The 23,488-nt window shown below is 38.1% G+C and overlaps 1 protein-coding gene across 1 annotated transcript in view; it reads left to right on the top strand.

Moving 5' to 3' along the window:
• The first annotated feature begins 3,905 nt into the window (after window positions 1–3,905).
• cacna2d3a (calcium channel, voltage-dependent, alpha 2/delta subunit 3a) overlaps window positions 3,906–23,488 on the top strand; it is an 89,135-nt gene continuing 69,552 nt past the window's right edge. Inside the window, exons 1-3 of the mRNA XM_087780737.1 lie at window positions 3,906–4,360; window positions 5,046–5,127; window positions 19,636–19,752. Of these exons, the coding sequence (XP_087636863.1) occupies window positions 4,161–4,360; window positions 5,046–5,127; window positions 19,636–19,752 (399 nt within the window). The 5' untranslated portion in view covers window positions 3,906–4,160. The remainder of the gene's footprint in view (window positions 4,361–5,045; window positions 5,128–19,635; window positions 19,753–23,488) is intronic.

Genomic DNA, 23,488 nt, shown 5'->3' with positions numbered 1-23,488 from the left:
CAGATTTTTTTTTTTTTTGGAGTTCATTTAATGATGGGTTGATTTAATTGAATGCTTATCTTGAGTTATTTTTTAATATACTTCAATTCCTGTGTTTGCCATTTTCTATTGCAGTGGTGTTGAAAAGAATCCTCATCGACTTAAAACTTAAGTATAAATGGGCATAAAATAAAATTTTGGCTTTGGCTTTTTTTAAGGTAAATTTGACATGAATAAAAATTGACCCTCCTAAAGTACACCAGTCCGTAACGTTCACATACTATGACAAAGGGACAGTTGAAGTGACATCAGATAGCAGTGGACACATTTCTCAAACCAAGGAGCCAGGGTCTCAAGCACAAGAGCTCTCACATAATTTTACAAATCATTTAGTTTGTTTTATTGGAAGATGGAAGCATTTAGTGGTCCATGTGCTGAAATTGGTTATATTTCAAAATTTGTTTTGCTTCTGATTTCCTTCACTTGCGGTGTCCTTGAATAGTTTTTTTTCGGCCACCATTTCAAGATGAAAATTGATTCCAAACATCAAGAGGAACCACGTTTGTTGTACACCTAGACCCACTGCAGACTACTGAACTGTTGAAAGCACTTATAGGGATTCTGTTAATGCAGGTGTTATGTAAACTACTTTACCAATAATATTCACTTTATCGAACAAAAGGATGTCCAACTTTTGCAGGGGAACTTGAGACCAGTGCTGCAGCTGCCAACCTCAGCGAGAAGTGTGTGTGTGTGTGAGGCCTGTGCGAGGAGAGCATTAGCAGTGCTGCACAATTGTGTCATGACACCTACTGTTGTGTGCTGATCCCTTAATCTGTGCGGGTACACCGAGATGACTTTGGTGCTAATGAGGTGCTGTAGATGGACTAGCTTGTAGTTGGGAGGTCAAACACAGGACAACAACCAGGAGAGGGAAACTGCTGCCGTAGTATCAGACACTCAGAATTCCAATAGTTGAGCTGGTTTATTAAGCAATGGATGTGGTTTCTGAAACAACCACCAATTACGATTTACAACCATCTCAATAGGAAATAAAAATAATGTGTAACTGATGAGAGAACTAAAAAATATTCTCTTTTCTTCTTCTTCTGGCCAGAATAGAAATCAAAGGGTGCATTTGACCTGTCTTTGCTGCATTCAGGAGCAGCTCGGTACACTCTGCACTCTAAAATCGTGGGTGATTACAGCATTCACAACTGAGGAAATGGAGGGTTAGAGGACAAACATGAGGGCTTGTGGGCGTGAGAAGAGGGGAATGGCGAGATTGTTACTTTTTCTTTTTTTTTGAAGTTTGCTTCTCTCTCTGTGAGTTGAAATTCACATCCTGTATATGTTTAGTCCGATGGATTTATGGAAAAATGGGATATTAATCATATTTTCTGGCAGAGCTTTGTGCAAAATTATGATGTATATTTCGTATTAACTGAATCTGAAATCAGATCATCTTATAAGAAGAAAAAATTTCATTTTCTCATGTAAATATAGTGATTATAAGAATATTTTATTTTTTTACCTGCAGAAGCAGGTGTGGAGGGAGTAAAGTTCCTCTAGACGAACCACTGTAACTAAAGGGGGAGCTTTGAAGTTCAGTCTTCCCTGATCAGTGACTCACTTCATCTGACGAAGACTCTGACGTTGAAAATCTTCTCCGGAACTGGCAAACTAATATCACCGCCATCCTTTAATCTTGCCTCTATAGAACATGGAACCTATTCCACAATGAAGGAGTGCCCTCACCATCCAAAATATCACCTGCTGACAATCACTCATATCATTGAGGGACTGTTGTTTAACTCATAATCGTGATCAAAATCTGAATCTTAAACCTGCTAATTGTCAACTAACACGAAAATCTATTAACATGTACTTTTTATAAACGACAGTCTTGAATTGGGTCTGTTCTTGAATTTAGACCAGCTCTACACAGATGTGGATTTTGTTTGTAGCTACTAAGAGATTGGAGCTCGATGAATGCCTAAATCACGTTCATTTCCTGCTGCTCACGTTTTGCACACAAATGTGTTCTGCTCGCGTTTCATGCGTGAGACCCAAAGACCTTAAAACTATTTAATCTTCATAGCTCCCAGTATTTCGTGTTACAGTCAAGTAAATGAGTGTAGTTTGAGATGTACTTCAAGAACTTGTGCCAAAAAGTCATTGATTTTTTTTTTTTATTGAATTTTTTTTTTTTTCTTAACAAATTAAATCTAACACAAGGGTTAAATAAGAATATATATTTTTATCTCCCTTGTCTGAGTCTTTTACTTATTGAAATGGCTTCTTTGCAGTGATGTGATCATATTTGCACTATTAGGGGAATGCCTGAAATCAACACCCCTTCTACTCGTGGTGAAATGCTGTCTGTCAGTGTGCATCCTCTCTCAGTGCCTCGCCAGAATCCTTCCAGCTATATGTGAAACATAATCCATCACATGGGGTCTGTCGCCCCGGAGGCTCTCATCCTCTTTCACCAGCCATATGCCCACACACTTGCCAGTGCCACGCTGCTGCTGCAGAGTGCATTTAATTGACATGCTTTTATCCTCCATTACTGACCTATCAACTGGTATTTCTTTTCACTGACCAATCACTTGGACAACAATGTACCTTTTCACTATTTCATCAGCACTTTGCACAAATGCATGCTTCGCTGAATATATGTGGCTTGACTTGAGCTGACGTGAAAGCTTGTGCATGATGTGTAAGTTTAAAGTATTCATCAAAAAAGGCAACGTCGATCTCAAAGCATGATATGCATGTAAATTGAGCGTTATCTTAAAATACAAATAAAATTCATTAAAAAAAAAGAAGAATAAAATCGCCAAAAATAATATTGGGCTCTCCAAACCTTTTTGCATGAGTCAGTTTAACGTTGACATTATTTTTATGGAGCCACCTTTTGGATCTAGGCATTATAAATACAACTTAACATAATGCTGAATCTGCAGGAGTCCTGGGCTGCAACATTTTGTTCCCATATGGAGTTTGCTATTTTGCATGCTCTTTTTTTTAGGAAACTCTTGACAGCAGTCTTGTTTAAAAAAACAACAACACAATTTAGACGGCACTAATCATCAGAAAAAAACCTATACTTTTCTTTATGTTTGGTTACAAGTATGACTGTGTATTGGCAAGAATCAGAGGATACGATTCACATCACGATACAGGGGCAACGATACAATATATTGCGATACTGTAGGAACAAGGATACGTTTGTAGAACTCGACTCTGGTGTTGCAGAATTTACAGACCACATGACTCTTGATGAAGTAGTTACTGCTTTCATTAGTTTTGAAACCAAAATATGTACAAACTTGAGCTTTAAAAGCTGCTGGAGTCAACTGTATGCTCTCGTCCTCAGTCATTGCTAGGATTTCAATTTTCTTTTTTTCTGAGGACAGAATGACTAATTCTAGCGGCCATGGGGTTCTTGAACACGCTGTGGACTTTTGCTATGCTTTTGTCTTCGTTCAACTTTCTCAGAACTGTTTTGCTTAAGTCGGCTTCCTGGCTCAACGTCAATAAATTGTGAATTAGCTCCACTGTCTTTTATTAAAAAAAAAAACTTAATTTCTTGACTCAGCAGATTAAAAATAACATTGAAATATAATATTTATTTCCCTTTGTAAAGCAGAAATTAATGTATGGAATATTAACCATGTCAATGATGTTTAATCTTTTTCTTTTTTTTATTCAAAGTAAAACTCACTTATTTTTTAAATGGAATTTGACGGATGAGTCATTCAGTTATGTGTGTGTTGTAAAGGTGAACTCTGTCGCATTTCAACAACAATCATCTTCAGCCAATCCTCGGTCGCGGAGAGAAGAGTGAGCGGTGAAAGGAGGCAGGAGTCGCATCAGTCAAGAGGAGCCAGAGGTGCGCGAGGAGGGAGGTGCGCAGCATCGTTCCACGAGCATCCTCAGTTCCTGGACTTTTCACTTCGGTGTCTGGCCAGAAGGGTTCCAGGAGAACCACCCAGCGGGTGATAGAGAGGTCGAGATCTCCGTCGGTTTTTGTGCCGGACAGAAGAGGCGCATGACTTTTGGATAACTCAACTCCTCCAGCTGCGATCCTGCCGCTCGAACCTCCGAACACATGTCTTCTCCCCGGCTCGTCTGTTTATCCACCTTTCTCTCTCTCTTTTAACGCTTTTTTTTGGATGATTCCGCGCGATCTCTGGAGAAGCGACCCTGGCAGCGGCGCGAACGCAACTGTGCGTAAAGGAAGGATGTTTCCGCGCAACATGCACGTCTGTCGGAGCCGTGCGACGTTCAGCGCGATTGTGGTTTTACTTTGGTCAACTCTGATCGGCAGTGTCTCGGAGGTGGAAGGATATCACCAAACTATCCCTCCATCCGTGTGAGTAGACGCGGCTTTACGCACACGTGACGTCAACTGTTTTCTGAGACCTTATTTGGAGATTTGTTTGTCTTGTAACGAACAGATATCGAGGTTCATCTTTATTCTTAATTTTATCATTTTCTTAGGACTTTGTTATGCTGTGGGAATGTAGAATTATTGTTATATTAATTTTATACCTTGTATTATTTAACGTTGATTTAACCTCTTTCTGCTGCTTTAATTTATACTCGATGAAACTCAATTTAGTTCTACATTTTTAAATTTCTAACTTTTATATCTTAAACAATATCATGCACCGTTAACATATTCCACATATAAACCTATGCCAAAATGTCAGCAATTAACTTTTCTTGTTAAAACTGTAAATGTTTTTTACTTGTGAAATATCACAATAAAATAAAAAAAGGTAAAAATTAAAAAAAAACTAGATAAATCAAGACACTAATCTATATTAGCATAGACGGTCAAATAGTTTCAGTCTTTTTTAATTGTTGTAAATTGCACAAAAAGTAATCAAGCAAACATGTATATTACTGCTTGTACCTCATATTAAATATCTTTAAAGCATGAATAAATGCTTGTGTAACTTCAGAGCTATTGACAATTAATAATGCATCCAAGTTTTACAACAAAAGTCTGTCATATTTCTCAGAAATGTTTCTAAACTGTGTGTCATCTCCAGGGTGAAGCTCTGGGCTTCAGCATTCGGTGGAGAACTGAAGTCTATCTCTGCAAAATACTCCGGCTCACAGCTGTTGCAGAAGGTAAGTGAGTAAATGCATTAAGGTTAAGATATTTATTAAAAGTTTCATACCCTTACTAGCTGGTAACATTTTTTTCCTCCCAAAGAGGTTAACGCTCTTATGAAGTCGTACATCTGCCTTAAACTCAGGTGGCAATTTCAGTCTCTCTTTTTATGCAATCACTCATGTCGTTAAATAACTGGCTTGGAGTGTTAGTGCTCTTAACTTGAAAATCAAACTGCGGGACCAGTTGATTCAGGGCACTCGGGAGCAGGTAATGCATGTGGAGTAGGTAGGCAGAGATTTAAAGAGTGTAGCCACTCATGCAAGTATACTGTGTGGACCCATTTCTAAAAAGCTAAATAAAGTGCTTCACATAAAAATGTTACCCAAGCACACTTGTAATGACTTGCATAATATGTGCCCATTTCAGACACTTGAATCGAGTGCTTAATAAATAAGTAGTTGATGTTTTCTAGGTATGTTGGTTACTACCACAATTTTGTTAATGGTGGTGGCTTTGCTTGTCTTTGAGTCTGCACTCGCAATGAAGATGAAGTCAAACAAAAATCTATTAAATGTCGTGGGGTGATTTAAAAAAGTTAAAAATAAAACTTTCTTACTTGCGACATAATAACACGTCTTGGCTGCCGACATGATGCACAAGTTAAGACGCCGCGCACATGTCTGCACATTTTCATTTTCCTCATGAAACCAGCTGAGATGAGTGTGGATCTCATCATCCATTGATAAGACAGTTTTGTTATCTTCCTGACAGACTAGAAACTTCTCCCTCACATTATCTTTTTTTTTTTTTCTTCCTCTAAAAGAGATAACCCTCCCCACAGATTGACAAGCTCTTTATAAAATGCAAATGAAGGCCGTAGGGTTAATTGAGCGATGAAAAGTCTAACAACCTTTTTTTTTTTCCCTCTCACCGAAACGGTATCTCCTCACACAACTATAGGGCGCTGCACCTTGTAGAGAAGTTCAGACTTATCCACAGTTTGCACTTGCTGGATCATGGATGATGAACTGATGCACACAAGGTTGTACAGATGCGCACACAAGTCACACAACAACCTCTGTGTTGTGAACTATTATTTGTCCTCTGCAGTCTTGACGCTTCTGCCCAGGAACAATGAGGGGTCCCTGAGGGCACATATGCTTTTAGATTGCAGGGAGGCGAGAGGGACACACACACACACACACACACACACACACACTGTTGAACACAGAGATTGCTGGTAGAGTGAAAAGATGGACTTGTACGAGTGGACTGAGGGGGGAGATGGACTCTGCCTTTTTTCCTGTGTATCTTCATGACCCCAATTCATAAACATGCTAATATTAAAGAGTTAATAATAACTTATTTTTGTATTATTCAGTGTTGGAGGGTAAATCAAGATATCATCTATATGTTGAAATTTAAATTTGAGCTTCCAGCAAGCTTTATCTGAATTGATGATATAATTGGAAATCATTTCAAAAATAATCTACAAAAACTTATTTAAAAAACAGATTGGACTTCAGTGGTTATGCATTACCAGATAACAGATTGATCCAGTCCAACATTTGAAAGACTTCTCAGATGGAACCTTTCACCTTCCTCATGCCCTCGCTTCTCCGATTTCCTGTCTTGCCCTGATTTGTTCTCCTTTCCCTGCAACACCCAGCTTCCTGCATCCATTGGAAAAGGCTCTTGTTTCAAGGTTATATCAGTCAGGGTTTTGTCCGTGTTTATGTCTGCTCGAGGACAAAACCCAACCAATAAACCAGGTTATTATTTTGGTGGGGAAATATTCGCCAGTATTTCCTGTTGTGTACAAATGTTGGATCACGATCAATGCTGCTGGGTGTGCACATACTGTACATGCGACTTTATGACTTCTGTTTGATCATTAAACTTCCCCCTCTGATAGTTGTAATTGGCTCTGTGTTCTACTCTATTCAGCTCTAGCTTGTTGAAATCTTTAATTTCATGTGTCATTGAGCAACCTGTCTTTACGAGACAGTCTGGCTGTAGTGGATTCAGATTGCATAGACGTCTTTGCCATCAGTGTGCTTGAGAGATAGGGAAAACTTGACTGGTTTTGGTCAAAATCATAGGTATAACTTCAGAGAATGAAGGATAGTAGACAAATGGTCACTTCCTCCGTGGTGGCTGGAAAGCTATCGGTTGTGTTTTCTTTCTCGTTTTCCAACCTGAATATCCTATAAGAGCAAAAGCCTGTGTCCGTGTGTGAAGTTAGGCTACCTTTCTAAGCACGCTCAATCTTACACACCCTCACAAACACACTCTATACAGAAAGAAGGCGCGGAAGACGATGGGAAGGTGTAATGATGTGTGACGACTGTGCTGGAATCGATTCGACTGGATGGGGAAAAATGGAGTGTGTGTGTGCGTCTGGCTGTGTGACTCCAGTATGGTGCCGTAACATCAGTCTTTAATACCTCACAGCTTAGCATAGAGATCTACCTACATGTCCGTGGCCTCTAAGGAAGTTATGTATAAACATCTCAGGTCTTTGTGATGTCATTAAGTGTATACGGTAGTTATTATATCCTTATCAACAATAAAGATCTAATCTAAAGAGGACAAATCAAACAATAGAAAAATGCGAGTTGAGAATAAATGCATACATTCTAAGGAAATGTTTTAAATGTCTTTGTGACTGTCCCAATTTCAACAAATTTGCTTTCATAATTTCTAAGTTCCATGGTTCAACCGATTAGATTTGATCAATGGGCTATAGTGCGTATTACGTCGTACAGAATATAATAAAGTATCACAGATCACATCTATACTGTATAACTTTCAAATATATTTGGTTTATTTAGGGCTAAAAGTCAATAAAAAATACTATAAAAATAAATGAAAACGTGTCTACACTGTCTGGAATGCAGCACACAGACCTCAAAACAGCCTTTTATTTATACAAGTTCATAAATCTGTGGCGTTCAAAATATCATCTGACCTCAATGGGACAGCAGGAGGCAGTGTAGAGCTTGCTTGCAAAAAACTTCCATTAAATATTTACATTAGAAAATGTGCCTTAGCTCCACCAACTTAAAAAAAACTGTTTTTTCTGAAATCTCGTTTTCCATAACCACACCCACTCTGCTGTGATTGGTCAAGCATCAAGGTTTGTCACCGCGTGTCATCAATCCAAGAAGGCTCCCCTTCCAAGGGACTTGTTGTATAAACAAAGCGGGCGTGATTACAGATGGCTGGAGGAGTAAAGGCATTATTACGTCATATTGGACTCTGCTCTCGTAACCTCTCGTTCGATGAGATTTGTAGTAAGAACTGAAATGAGGACTTCAACATTTGAAACATCTAAGTCAGGAGAGTTGGGTTTTCACATTAGATACCGTTAAATGAAGCTCTACCAGAATGGCAAGATTGTCACTTCCAGGGATCGTGCCACTAAGAGGTTTTATTTGAAAATCTTTAAATATGCAAGTCCTCTCTATTTGACTTAATTTCCAAACAGGCACCTGCGGTGCAATAAAACTGTCACTGCTGTTTTTTTTGTTGTTTTTTTCTCAATCAAAACTGCACGAGTTGAATTAGCATTTTGACAATATGGAAAAATGGAATCGGAGGGTTTTGAGTAAGAATATGTTCATCGACTTGGTTCAGGAAGAATAACTTAAATTAACATGTGTAAATGGCTGCTCTGCTTATTTCAGAAATTGACAGTAAGCTCCACAAGAATAATTTTAATCATTTTCCGGCTTTTGGTCCCCGTTTACTTTTAGATAATCTTCTGCTTGAACACAATGATCAGCACGTTGATTTAATGCTTGTCAACTATAAGGTTATTAAATTATTGATATGGACTCTGTTGAAGAGTTTAAGAAACATGTATTTCTTTGGGCAAGTGGATTACTTGCTTCTTGAAGGTTTTCTGCTGGGACATGAAGGCTCCTGCTCAGGTGGTCGATGCATTTTCTGCCAAAAATAACACAAGTTGGAAATTTGAACCTCTTAAATAATAATTTAAGGTCTACTGAGGTCTGGGTTGGTGGCACCTTTTTAGATACTACACCGCTACGCTTCTTAATTTTGCTGTTTGCAGCACTTGGCATCAATGCTACCTGAGTATCAATTTTGATGTAGATACCAATACCTAAACTTACTGTAGATACAGGTTCCTTAATTTTAGTATTTTCCACACCAAATTTTCCAAAACAGAAGTTACAATACACAAATCCTGTACATTTTTTGGTTTCAGTGAATTTCAACTCTTGATGCCATTTTTCCATTCACAACTAAAAAATAAACCCTCATCAGTTTCATATTTATTTCAATCTACATACTATTGTCTCTAGTAGTATTATGAATTCATGATCACATGATTAACTTCTAGGTCCCGAAGGGCGCAAAGCATGCTTCGATATACTTTACAATGATCGATAGTATTTGGTCAGTTGGTGCCACAAAAGAACGGATATTTGGTACTCGACACTGCCCCTGCTTGTAATGCGATCCAAGTCAGAATTTAGGCTGGATGTTGCTGTTGAAACAAGAAAAGCACTGACGGCGTGCATACCTTTGCCAAGCAACTCTTTTCACATGGTTTTAAATGGAAAAATCTGTGTTTAAATTCGGTGTCGTAACCACTAGGAGGCAAATTACCTCACGTTCGCCATGAAGCAACTGATCAAATGGACTCCTATAAGATTTTTGTTGATGTTAAATGTTTGTTCATCCACGTTTGAACATGCGTGTGTGTGTGTAAATAACAGCTCCGAGAATGGTATAAATCACGCCGCCAGTCTGTTCCACGGGTGTGGGATGACGGAGAGGTTCTAATGTAACAGACTGTCAGTGAGGGGGAGACGGCAACAGATTGAATTTAGCTTTGGGAAAATTGAATAGCTGTCAGGTTCGGTCGAGTGTGGTTGGTGATGAGGTGCAGAAGGTGTGTGTGGAGGTGTGTACTGATGATTGTTCCTCGGGCTATAACGTCCCTGCAGCACTCCGTCTCTGCCGCCACTGGCCTCATTGACCAGGTGTCTTTAATGTTCCTTCAGGAGTAGTTTAACACAGGGTTCTGTTTGAAATTAGTGGTCACATGACACATTTTTTGGTGAATTGAGTGAATCGCAGTGTTTCGGCGAATTGACTTAAAATGAACTGACCGATTATTTTATAACTAACTAATTTGAACAGATTACAGGAAAGGTTTCTATTGGATCTAACGCTGGACACAAGCTCTAAATATCTAAACAAAATTCATAAGCAAGCATAAGTTTTTTTCATCTGTAATGTTGCAGTTATTACAGCTGCCAAAGATGTAATTTGATCGTTATTTGTCACTTAAATTAAAGTATTTCAAAGAAACTTGAACGGACAAGGATCGGTTGATTTTACTATCATGTTTTTCTCAACCTTTTTTTTATGAATATAGTTTATTATAATGATAGTAATGAGCACAATGGGACAGTGTTGTGTAGCTGCTACTTTTGCTTCATGGCACTCTGCATTTCCATCTGGATTCAGGAAGGTTTTAAAGGTTTTTTTCATTAAAAAAAAAAAAAAAAAGTCTTGACTTGATACAACACAATATTTAGTTGAATGTCTAAAATCAACATTTATGTGACTTTGCTAGAAGTTATGTTATTTTTCATTCAATGTATTTAACTAAAAGTAGATATAATTGTTTTGATTTTTTTATTCTGCTGGCACAAATGAAATCCTTTTTTGCCAAAACACGGTTCTTAACTGCTGGATTTTAATTTTCATGCAAATGTCAAGCATATCACTTATAGTTTGTCAAGGTTATGAAAGTGTTGAATAACTATTTCTATTGGTACATAAATATTTTGGGAATTGGTTAAAAGAAGGTTGTACAATAATGGAAATAGAAAAATAATGCTGCATAGTTAAAACTGGCTCCATTGTTGGTGCTTTTCTCCACAAGTGCTCGATGGCCGGCTTCAGCCAACACAGCCAGTCAATCTCACTGTAATTAGTGCTTTGTTGGCGAGAGACGTGTGTGAAAACCTATTGTGAATCAAACGCTCGCGTTTACTGGGGAGAGCTGGAGTGCCGGGAGCAAAGGCCCCTTTGCTACAGGATTAAAGAACTTAAAGCACAACTGCTGACGTTGTGTCTGTGCGGCTTAGCAAAATCAAGTGTCTTTGATGGCTTGTTTTGTGGCGCACTGCTTTGATTCGTCCCAGACTCTCCTAAAACGGTTCGATTTAGGTGTTAATTTGTAAGGACTGCAGTTTATTTATTTATTATTTTCAACGGCAGATGCACACATCAGCAGAAGCGATAACCTCTTTTTGCAGTGCTGACAGGTGATAAATGTGAACTCTGATGATAAACAATCTGCTGCAACATCAGACACAAACATGCTCTGGGCTGTGTCCTCTTAACTGATCGCTCACACGGTGCATCACATAGTCGACCGCAAACACTGGCTAACTTGGAGAAAGAGGCAGGGCCGGTGCTATTTAGCAAATTAGCATGTGCATCATTGTGTGAAGGACTATCTGATTAGCTGCTGCTCACATCCATCATGTTGTCACAGAGAACATGTGAGTGCTGTAAAAAATGATGGCTTTTCCAGAAGAAATCAAACGGGCTTGGCCAGCTTAAAGGAAAAAAAGGAAATCTTTAACAAGATGACCCTGTTTTCATTTAGTAATTTTTTTCTGCTCATTTAAAGACTTTTTTTTTTTTTTTTACCGTAATTATCAAATTTCAGGGCAACTCCTGTTTTCAAGAGTAAGGCTATTGTATACGAAAAAATCAATTTAATTCATAATTATTAGTTTTTTTCTGTGCAGCCTGGTAACTGATGCCTCAGACTGGTACAGGGCTACGGTCCAGTTGTTGGGGACCACTGGCATTAAGCATCCCTATGTTTGTGAAACAAACTACAATTAACCCACAAGTACTCACCCGTTTGTCAACTTCTCTTCTGTTTTTGCCATTTATTACATTTTTGCTTTGAAATGTTAGGGTCTTAAAACAAGAGTCAAGGTTATTTTATCTGCCATTTGGGTATAACCCACAGTCTGAAACATTATAGGAACTTTGCTTGCGCGAATGATCAAAAGGTAAGATTAAAATTTCTATACGGCTTAATAAGACAAAAAAAAACAAATGATAATAAAAAAAGGAGGTTTTTTTTTTACTCATGAGGACAAGGACCTGTATAAATATGTAGTATATTGCACATAAAATTGAAGTAATACTCACTGGTTAAAGGGATATATAAATATATATATATTTAAGTAGAGATGTACTTTTGGAGTTTGGAAGTCAAAGTTAAAAGTAGGATATCTGTGGACTCCACTGATTGGAACTTGTACTCCATGTCGAATACATTTCTTTATAAGTAACTGGCAGTTTGGACGAAGATGAAACCTACAATGTTTAAATAATACATATGATGCTGTCCAGGCGTTTAAGAATACATGACCAGGGACCTCAGGGAATAGGTTTGTGCTTAGTTAGAGATTTTCCTCCTTTAGTCAGTCCATGATTTGATGTCAACACATGCTCGCAATACAAACGCTGGTTCAGCTGCACTTTATAGATCGCTACCCACCCTCTCACACTTCACGTCTGTGAAAATGTTTCCAAATTTAGCTCGGCTGGAGAACTCTCGCTCTTGCCTTTGACCTTCACCTTGAACAACCTCTCGAGAAATCTCACACGAATCAGCACACACATGCACCGAAGCTGACCTCGACTTGTTTTTCTGAGCAACTGAAAGCAACTTCTGGTGGAAGGGGATTATAGGAGTTCTTGGCCACAGTGTTGTCTAATTCAGCGAGTTGTTGCAGGGTTTCAATTATGATCAGGGCGACGTAGAACAATATATTGATTAACTGTAAAAATCATGTTAAGAGACATTTGCTGTATCTAACGGCCCCGATAAGCATTATGATGACATCAAGATCGATCGTAAAGACTTAAAATAATAAATAAAAAAACACTTTGTAAATGAGCACAATATTACTGGTTCTTTAACTGTGATTTTTCCACAATTGTCTAGCATTTAAATTGTTTGATTTCTCTGGTTGCAGTTAAATTCTTTAGGATTGTAGGAAAGAAAAATTGTGTTTGATTTAAAAGTACAACATACAGATATACTGTAAACTGATTTAAAGGACATCATGAGATTGAAGAGTGAAAATTGAACAGATTTACTGGGAAATGCTTAACCATTTTGTATATATATTTTTATATACCGCTTTTAGTGTAATGTGTTATTTAATATTTAAAAAACTAAAATGTGTATTTCAGTTGCAACGGAGAAATGTGCATCTCACAAACTAGAGGTTTGCCTAAAATATGCGGTCCTGTCATAAAAAACAATCCAAGACGGCTGTATTTCTTTTCTATCCGCTGCTGCTGAACCACTGTGAAAATGCATGGAGAGCAATGGAAAAGCAGCGGGTCACTTTGTGCATGCTGCTGAGCCTGAAAAATGTTTTCCAGAACTGTACTGGAGCCAAGTGAATGCAGCCACATGGAGACAATAGACTATTAATCTGTTCCTTGTGAGCAGATTAGTTCACATAGAACTGAGTTACTGCTCTTGCTGCGAGTGCAATGATGATAGAAGACCTGCTTCTTTCTGTCTGCTTCAAAAAGTTAGTCATCGGTCATAATCCCACGCTGGTGTCGATAATGTATGCTGATGTTTGGGTCTTATAGTGGAGAACTGGATGTCTGCCTGGAGGCTATTAGAGAGGCTCTGCACAGGAGACATGAATGTGGCCCCATGGCATCTCTGGTAGTGCAAATCCTCTGGATGTTTCCTCCTGCGCTGCTCTGTTGGTGATGCACCATTGCCCCGATAAGTGGAAGCAAATCCCATTTTTCCTCTAACGGCTGCTGCCTTTTACTGTTGCACCACAGCGTCTACCCCAACACGCACCCTCAAATGTAAGATCCTGCTCAGATTCAGATGGAATCTGTAGAATAGGGTGGAGGCAAATTCTCTGTTCAAATGCACGTTAAGATGGATCACATCACCACCACCATTGTGAATTAAAAATGTTCTTTCTCTCTCTACCATTGGATACATTTTTTAGCATTTGAAATATTGTTGACCATAGTGTTTTAGTCCAAGAGATCAGTCCTAAACATTGAACTTATCAGCGATCACGTGTAGAACTCATGGCCCAGAGGCTAAATCTGGCCCACCAAGTAATTTTTGTGGCCTGCTGGATGGTTGGCAGAAAATCGAATGCCAGTGTTTAGTTTAAAAGATTATGGATGACAATTATAATATATAAGACAATTAAGGCATATTGAGCCTCAAACAATGAAGAAGGAAAAATCTCACTCTTTATATATATATATATATATATATATATATATATATATAAATATTTAACCCTTGTTATCACGGGGTCAAGGTGACCCAAAAGCCAGAATACAAATGTGCTTATGGTATCCCTTCTGTTGTCTCAGAGACAACACAACGGATATTTTCGGTTGTTACAATTACCCATATCTTATGTCTTGTCCGTGCCTTATTTTTAGGTATTTTACCTATTCACACTCATTTATAACATCCTTGTTGTCTTTATTATAGATGGTAATTTCATTTGCCTCTTATCTATTGATGTTGAAATACTTGTGGGATATGGCTCTTATATCTAAAGACACTTGAATAATTTTCAAGAACCATTGTCGTTTATTTTTTTATTTTCCCTATGGAGTCTTGCTCAAGAGAATTTGAGGGTGGAAGTCTCACTTCTTCGAGAGCAGGTTGTGTTCACGTCATGTGTTTGACGGTTGACCAGTCTTCTAAAGCTGCTCTAATGACACTTTTTTTTTCCTTCAGTTCTGTGGCATGATTGAGTGATCTAGGATCACTGGTGTGTGAGCGAGCGCGTTTTCACCCTCCGCCCATTCATTCACAGAGCATTGATCTGATGTAAGACGTCTCCCCCGCCATGTTTCACTGATAGATTATGTTTGTGTGGATCAGTGATGGGCGTGTGCGACCAGTCGGGCAGCAAGAATTTATGACTCACAAGATGTCTTGTTCTGATTTCTGAGTGAAGAGCTAAAATGTTGAGATTGTAGATTCTTTTTTCTTAACTATTTTTTATTTTTTTTATTGTGCCTGTCTGATATTGGATGGTTCACGATCCACAGGGAGTGTCTCTGTGCCACTAGATATGGGACTCAGACCAACATGCTTTTAAGGGAGGGAGGACAAGCGTGAAATTAATTGTTCCACTTCATCTCCAGCCAGTGCACTTCTTTTAGGGGAACAATTTTCTGGGCTGGCCTCAGAAGGGAAGGTATGAGCGGTGGAGACGTTGATTCTCGTTCCCGGGAGATCCTGAGATCAACCTATGATTTCATGCTGAGCAGTTGCTTCCTCGGTCCTGTTCGTCATCGGTCGAAGAGCATTTGTTTCAGTCCTCTGCTCATTCTTTTTCCATTTATTTCTTGAAATGCCTAAAATGAGCTTCACCCAGGTGAATCCTTCAGGTCTCACCCTTTCTTCTTTTTATCTCATAAGTCCTCTACTTGTGTTTTCTCCTCTGTTCTCCCCAGAAGCCATGTAGGATGTAATTACAAACGCAGCTTTGGGGAGTTTCTGTTGCTTTAAATAAAATGATGACATTGCAAGCTGTTTCCTCTGCTGAGGAGAACCAACACTGGAAGGAATACAAGGATTCTCTGAATATTAAAAACCTCTCAGCAAGGTGTCTGGATTCAAAACAATATTGTCAGGAAGAGTGTTGTATAATCTAGTAGATGATTGAACAACATTTTTGTGGAGTTGGTGAAGGAATGAATCTGCTGCCAAAATGATTCATTAACCCCATCACTGTTTTGTTGGTGCTGTTTATGCTGTTAATGAAGTGATTTTTTTCTCTTTTTTTTCCCCAGACAAAACTGTGACATTAAATTTTTTTTCTGATTTTTCTAGTTGAGCTCACGCTGTCAGCTCGTTCTGCACCACAGGAAGTGAAAAGTCTTTCAAAGATTCTTAGATCAAAATGGTTTAGTTTTGGTTGTTATATCAGCCATTGTCATTATCAACACTACCAATTTGACCATCAAAATTGTTGTTTTTTTTTTCGCCATTTTCTTTAACAGACTGGTTTATGTAACCTACGGTATGGTGTTGCCATATATGATGGATCAATATTTTTTAATCTAGACAACTATTGAAAATAATAATTTGAAATTTAAATATTTAAAAACAATAATCTTTGTGACCATTTACACAATATATAAATGTCAAGTCCTGTCGAAGAACTTACCCTAAAAATAACTAGCAAGGATTCTTGTCTAAGGAGTAATCCCCGGAATACTCCTTAGACAAGAATCCTTGCTAGTTATTTCTCTGCAATTTCTCTAGTTAGTTCTGTCCATTATTTGCTAATAGTTCTCTATCTCAGTGAGCAGATGTGTTGCTAGGCATGAGTCATCATTTAAAAAGCTGTGATTCACTGATCCTAAAATATATATAGAAATATAGTTTTGGTCAGAATGGGCAAAGAATAGACCCTTAAATCAATACATTTAACCATATAATCTTTAAATAGTAACTGTAATACAAAATGATCCTTTATCATTTGTTATAATATTGTGGTGTTGGGTTGGAGAAGCCTCCTGCCTATTTTGTCCTCTGCTTATGCATCTAAAATTCCTCTCAACAGACCAGGAGCTCTTTAATAGCTATGTTTTTTTAGGAATAACTTTTATATTCCCATAGGATAAAGTCTTCAGATGAAGGTAAAATGGGGAATACGGACCCAGATCTTTAGTCTTTAGCATGTTTTTTGTGGACTCTACCTAGTGCCGGAATGGTACATTTACAAAGTGTAACGGTGTAAGCCTAAGTAACATTTTGGTGCAACCTACTATTCCAATCACTTCCTTCGTGATGACGTCACACCCTTAAACTTTTGTTGAAGAAGTCTCTCAGTACTTCAGATGAAAACACTATTTTTGACCCACTAATATAAAGATGTTTGGAAGCCACATATAACTCCAGTTGGTTCGCCCAGTAGTAGTGTAGTGAAGAGCATCTTTAAAATAATAGCTAAGACAAAATCAGTTGTTTAAAACTACTGCTGTGGTAATACATTTTGTTATATATATTATTTTATAGTGTATGCATTATTGGCTAAAGATTAGTGCCTTAATACAGGACAAACACATTTTATTTTGTGGCAAGTTTGTTTATGGTTTTCCATCTTTCTTTAGACATGGAAATTGGACGCAAACCAAATGTTCTTTTTTTGTGTGTGAATGAGTATAAAGCAAGTATGAAACGATGATAGACCATGGTGTTCATAATCTCCTCCAGTTTGTGGCAGATGGGTTTTCTGCTTCATTTAGAAAACAAACGCATTAACTTCACACCACGATGGTGCTTTTGACTTGTAATGGTATTATACATGTTTGTTTTTTTAATTTACCTCCTAAGCATCCATGTCCAAGTAGAAGCACCAGCCTCTGCGTATAATGTTTCACAATGGATGATTAAATAACAAAGCTTCTATTTTAGAAATAAAAATGTCATAGTTCTATGTTACTTTAAAATGTCCAAGTTCCAGTCTTCACGGTTTATAAGATGGTAGCATGTGTTGTTGATAAAATGGTTCCCTCACTCATGATTAAGAAACTACTTGACTTCTGCTTTAGAAAAGGGTTTATTCCCTCAATATAGCATAGTCGTTATCACAGTTAAAGGTACAAATGTCATTCAATACCTTCATTTTAATTTCTTGAGAATTACTGGGAAGGGTTGACACCATTTTAGGTTTGAATCCAATCCCATGTGAAAATATTCATCCACCACTGCACACCATAAACACAAGGCTTCCTTGAAACTGAGTTTTCTGTCCATCCTCAACTCTACGGTTGTCAGTTAGCCAGTAGGATTATCCCTCTGATTTGTCATGGTTGGTGGTGCTGCGATTTCTTGCTTTGAAATAGTCAGCCAGTGACTCACATTTGTCACAGACGGTGTTACTTAAGGCAACAATTAAAAATGGACTGATGTTGCAAACAAGTGGGAATGTGATGCATGTCTGTGGAGCCATCAAAGCGATCTGAGTACTTCCATATATACCTTGAAGGAACGGTTCATCATTGGCTACTTTTTCGTCTATGAAATGCATAAATATGAATGCATGTCTGTGCAGAGGCTTTGCTTTAAATTAAGGAGCTGTTGAGAATTTTTATTTACCCATTTAAATGTGAGGCGTATCACAGGATTTGAAAAACATTTTAAGGCTGTTTTATTTAAAACTTTGTGATGTCTGTACAGTTGAAGGTGAACACCAGGGTGATATTAATATTATAAGAGATGGTTCACCCAAAATTCAAATTTGTGGACCAGGGATTGGGATTATTTTCAAAGTCTTTTTTGTTGTTGTAGGCAGAAATGTATGTTCATTTAAGGGTTGCGGACCGTGCTCACTTTTCTTCCTCCAACAAGACAAACTTGGCAGTATGACAGTATTATGAAGTTTTTAAATGTGTCTTTTATACGAAGAAAAGTCTTCGAGCGTCAAATGAACAAACATTTCTGGCTCTAGCTTTTAAGTCTGTTGGAAAGGACAATGGAAAGTTACTTGAAGACTCAAGTTTGTCCATTCATGAAGACTACAATGAAGACTTGGAAAGACCTTTTCATTTTAAGGGGTGTCAAAATTATTTCCCCTTATATTCAGTGAGTGAAGGCCACAAATGCCAATATCATATCAAGAGTTTGACATTCAGATGTTAAAAAAGAATGCGTCTATCTTGACAACGGCTCAAAATGTATGTTTTTCATAAATTTAAAAAACGTTTTCAGTATTCAGCAATTGGCATCAACACTTGGAAGCTTTACTTTCTGGTATTTTTAATGAACCTTTCAGCAATAAAAAAGCTTTTGTGTTCAAAATGTTTCCTTTAATATTTTTGAAGTGTGTATTTTACATTCTGTGGTTGAATAGAATGGTTTATAATGGAAACTGTCGGCTGCATAGATTCTACGCAAGGGCCGCAGCTGGGCCGAACATTCGTTTTCTGTTACATAGTTTAGATCAAGCAGTAGCTTCTTGTATAGACAACTTGCAAACTGGTAGATTGCCAGAAGAGTTGTCTCTTTTTACTTTTTTTACTTTTTATTATTGAGCTAATGCGTAAACGGAACCTGTCTGATTCCTCTCCTCCCACCCCGGCACCCTCTGCTCTCTCTCTGCTCACGTTCATGTTTGACTCGACTCAGACAGAGCTTGTGTGTCTGAGCAGGTTGGCATAACATTAGAGAGGGCAAACCATTTGATTTGACGGTAATCTTCTGCTTAATCCCCCAAGAGTGAAACAGCCGCCTGCAGCTTTGCACATATTTCAAACCTGGTTATCTGTAATTTTTCGTCGGCGTGTTCCCCCCCACACGTAGATAATCCCAGCATGTGTGCGTGACGGTGTGCAAATGTTCTAGATATTTATTGGTTGAGAAGATGTAAATAATCAAACATGTTTACTTTTCTTTAACGTTTGTTTCTGTTTCCATCCAGAAATATAAAGAGTTTGAGCGAGCGGTCCGGGTGGAGGAGATTGATGGGCTGAGGCTGGTGAAGAGGCTGGCAGAAGACATGGAGGAGATGTTCCACAAGAAGGCCCAGGCTATGAAGGTAATGACTGATTTTTAGTGACCAATTGAGCAGAGTCGTCTATCAATATGCAAACTTGAACGATGTGTGCTATAACTTTTCTACAGTTATTTTACATTAATCTGATTCTGTAAGGGTTTTTCCTCCCTTCACTTGAACAAATGGACTGGGCCAGAGCAGTCTTTTAGCTTCGCACTTTTTTTGCAAGTGTATCATGTTACCTTTGTTAATATAATATCTCTCAATTAAATAATCATCCAAATTAGTGTTCAATGGCCAAGTACAAGGATGATCACATAAGGTGACTTAAGCCAGTCCGTCAAACTTGGCCTGAGAAACCTGGGTGTTTTGTTTGACAACACAAAAAAACTGACCAAAAACTTTTTTTGTTTCTTTCCACTATGGAAAATCTTTAAACTTGGGAAAATGGTGTCACAGCACATCACTGGACATTTTAATCCATGTGTAGTCTTCTCGTTTAGACACAAAATTAAACTGTTTTAATAGTCCAAACAAGAAGGAGCTGTCTCGCCTGCAGTTTAGACAAAACTCTGCAGCAAGAATTCTGACCCGCTCTAGTAGAAGAACTCGCATTTCCCTGATCCTTGAAACTCTTCACTGGCTGCCAGTTTTCTTCAGTATCAACTTTAAAATTCTGGTTCTTACTTTCAGATCTATTCATGGTCAGGCTCCTCCTAACATCAGTGATCTGATCCAGCCTTACACCCCAGCTCGGGCTCTGAGGTCTGTGCATCCGAATACACAGATGGTTCCTGAACACGGTTCAGGACCAGAGGAGAGAAATCCTTCCAGGGTGTTGCTCCTAAGCTTTGGAACGATATTCCTCTCCCTCTGTGTTTGATGGATCTACTGACACTCAAGAAACATACCTAATTTTCATGGAGCAGTTGTGTTTGTCTCTGTTGTCTTGACCTTAACAAAGAGACTTCAAATTAGAGTTAAACCCACCGATGGAAAATAATAATTTGGTGAAGGAGGACAGTTATTATTAGATGATTGATAATATAATTATTTGTTTATTCTTGCAGGATCAATTTGACTCACACCTCCTGTCAAAGACAAAATAAGCATTCTGTTCCGCATGTGATCTTGACTCTTTTGACACGCCTGATTGCCCATTTTAATTTCATTAAAAAAATTGATTGATTAGCTTATTCAATATGAAGACTTTCTCAAATTTAAGCCCAATCACTGGGACAAGAACGTAGCATTATGTATAAATGTATCCATTTATATTTTCAGCATTTTCTTTTTTTAATAAAAACCTTGATCTAACTGGTCCTAGGGCATATGTGTGCGATGGAGTACATTGTACCAGGTGTAGTGCTCGATTATGGCTTTTGCTAGCTCTTTAGCTGCAGCTCCAGGCCACAGATCCCATCAGGACAACACTGTGTTGTTAATAGAAATTGGATTTCTCTCCATGAGTCTGGTCTAAGAATACAGGCTGAGGGACAGTGACGGAGCAGAACACAGATGGTGACAAATTATTAACATTCCTCGGAATGCCCGGGCTGTGTTATTACTATCTTTATGATACCTTCGCCATTATCTTCCTGAGGATTCACATTTGAAAACACCCACATCCCGGCAAAATGCACAAGTCCTTGCTCACAGTACCTGGAAAAATGGACGCATTTTTTCCTCTCTTCTTAGGAGTCATCTGACATTTTCAAAATTGCCTTCTATTTTTACACAATTGCCTCAACCATAACACAGGGAAAGTTTAATTGAATGTCTAGTACAAGCAGCTTTTTAGTTATTTTTTTAAATCTTGGTACCGTTATTCACGAGAAAAATCAATTTTACAATTATAAATGTATTGAACGAAGTAAGCATAACAATGAATTGTAACTGCTTTACAAGCTACTGTTTGATTTTTTTCCTCTTATTTACCGGAAGGTGAAAAAGGCTCTTAAAATGTCACACAGCCAGAGGCATAGTTGTTCGACCCATAATGCACTGCAGCAGTTGCACATTCTATAAAAGGCTTTGCTTCGCTGTGTCTTCCTATAAAAGCCAGTTTGTGTCGTACCAAGCCACTCTATGACCTACATTAAATGACACATAAACCTCGGCACATCTCGTGAGAATAGAACCCCTGACTTCATTTTTATTTAAAACTCCAAAGAAGATGCAATGGATTTATTTCAGTGGTCAGGTATCTTGAAACACACTCCCTCCACCATCTCCTAACCTCCCTCCACTTTGAGAAAAACAACTTGTGGCGCTTCAGCGATTCAATTTCCGTATTGGGGCGACGCCATGCCTGTCAAGCGCTGTTTTTTTTTAATCTCGACGTCTCCACATCAATTCCTGTCTTTATCGCGCCCTGCCACCTGCTGAGAAACTGTCAGACCTGTAGACGCGTGCCCTGCTCTTGAATCCAGTCGAGGTCAGAGAGTTTTGGACCCTTTCATGTTAGAAACACATTTATAAGAGTTGAGTTTCTATCGTAATTTAACAACTGGACAAATTTAAAAAAAAAAAAAAAAAATTAATTTACTCTAAGCTTATTTATCTTTTTTACCTGGACACGTTTTGTACAGTCCTACATGTCAAATCACAATTTTTGTATGTTTTTCGTAAGTATATTTACCCTTTATTTACCCTTTTTTAAGACTTTATTTAAACTTATTTTGTTTATTTGAAAATTGCTTCTTCGAACTCATTAAAATATAGTAGCCTGTTCATTAAAAAAGTTGTTCAGACTAGAGGTCTTAAAATCTTTGGTCCTTTATTTGATCAAGTGTGGGGAGATCCTTATTTGAAGAATATCAGATCACTTTACACCATGTTTTCCTTTTTATCGCTTTGATTTGATGCCCAAGAGTTGAGAGGTTTAAAAGAAATGTCAAAAATGTTAAGTCAAATTTCTGTGTACAATATTTGTAAATAAATAAAAAAAACACATAAGTACATTTCGATCAAGACTAAAGGGGACAACAGTGTAGAGTCACTCTCTCATTAAACTTAATCCAACTCCAGGGACTCTGTAGTGTTCCATAGCCAGATTGAATAGTACATTCTTGTCTGCCTGCAATATATTTAAGATGCTTGCAAAATAAAATGGGGGAAAATAATCCAATATGTCTTTAACTATTGCATCAATCTGAAGTTGATATAATACAATGTCCACCAACAATGTAAGGGTGTACTTGCATGTTTGCTATAATTGAGTCGGCACGGTTATTATGTGCGTACATCTTATTCCATTATTACTTTTAATTACTAGTGCAATCAGCATAATTATGATTAGCTTCATCCACACGTGGGTCAGTGGGATTTTATCTTCGACATGCACACTCGTCCCGTGTCCTCCTCCCATCAGAGCTCGCCGTTGGTTAAAGTAGCAGCCATGTTGTTATCATCGTTGTGGGGGGGGCAAGCGTTCCTCTGATGAAAAGCTCCCTTTGAAGTTGAGCATGACTGTGTTTCATGTGACAAGTGCACTTCAAAGCAGCGGTGGATGCTGTCGCTGCTTGGGAGGCTGTTTTTATTTGTTTATTTTTGTAATTGCATTCAGTGGCTGCGGTGCTCCTACAGAAATGGTTCACCTGTGGCAGCCACTTCATGTCTGACGTACACGTCCTTCAGTCCAGTTACTTAAAGAAAAATGAATTTAATAAATACATTATGAGGTTTCTTTTCAAAGCTATGACACCTCATAGCCCGTTTTTCATACAGTCTCTTCCAAGAAGCTAAAATATGAATGTGCAGCTAAAGTCCATCATAG

This window comes from Callionymus lyra, chromosome 19 (assembly GCF_982586985.1).
Source record: "Callionymus lyra chromosome 19, fCalLyr1.hap1.1, whole genome shotgun sequence".
NCBI classification, from domain to species: Eukaryota; Metazoa; Chordata; class Actinopteri; order Syngnathiformes; family Callionymidae; genus Callionymus; species Callionymus lyra.
The sequence above is the reverse complement of the archived record's forward strand: the minus strand, read 5'-3'. Positions and strand labels throughout refer to the sequence as shown.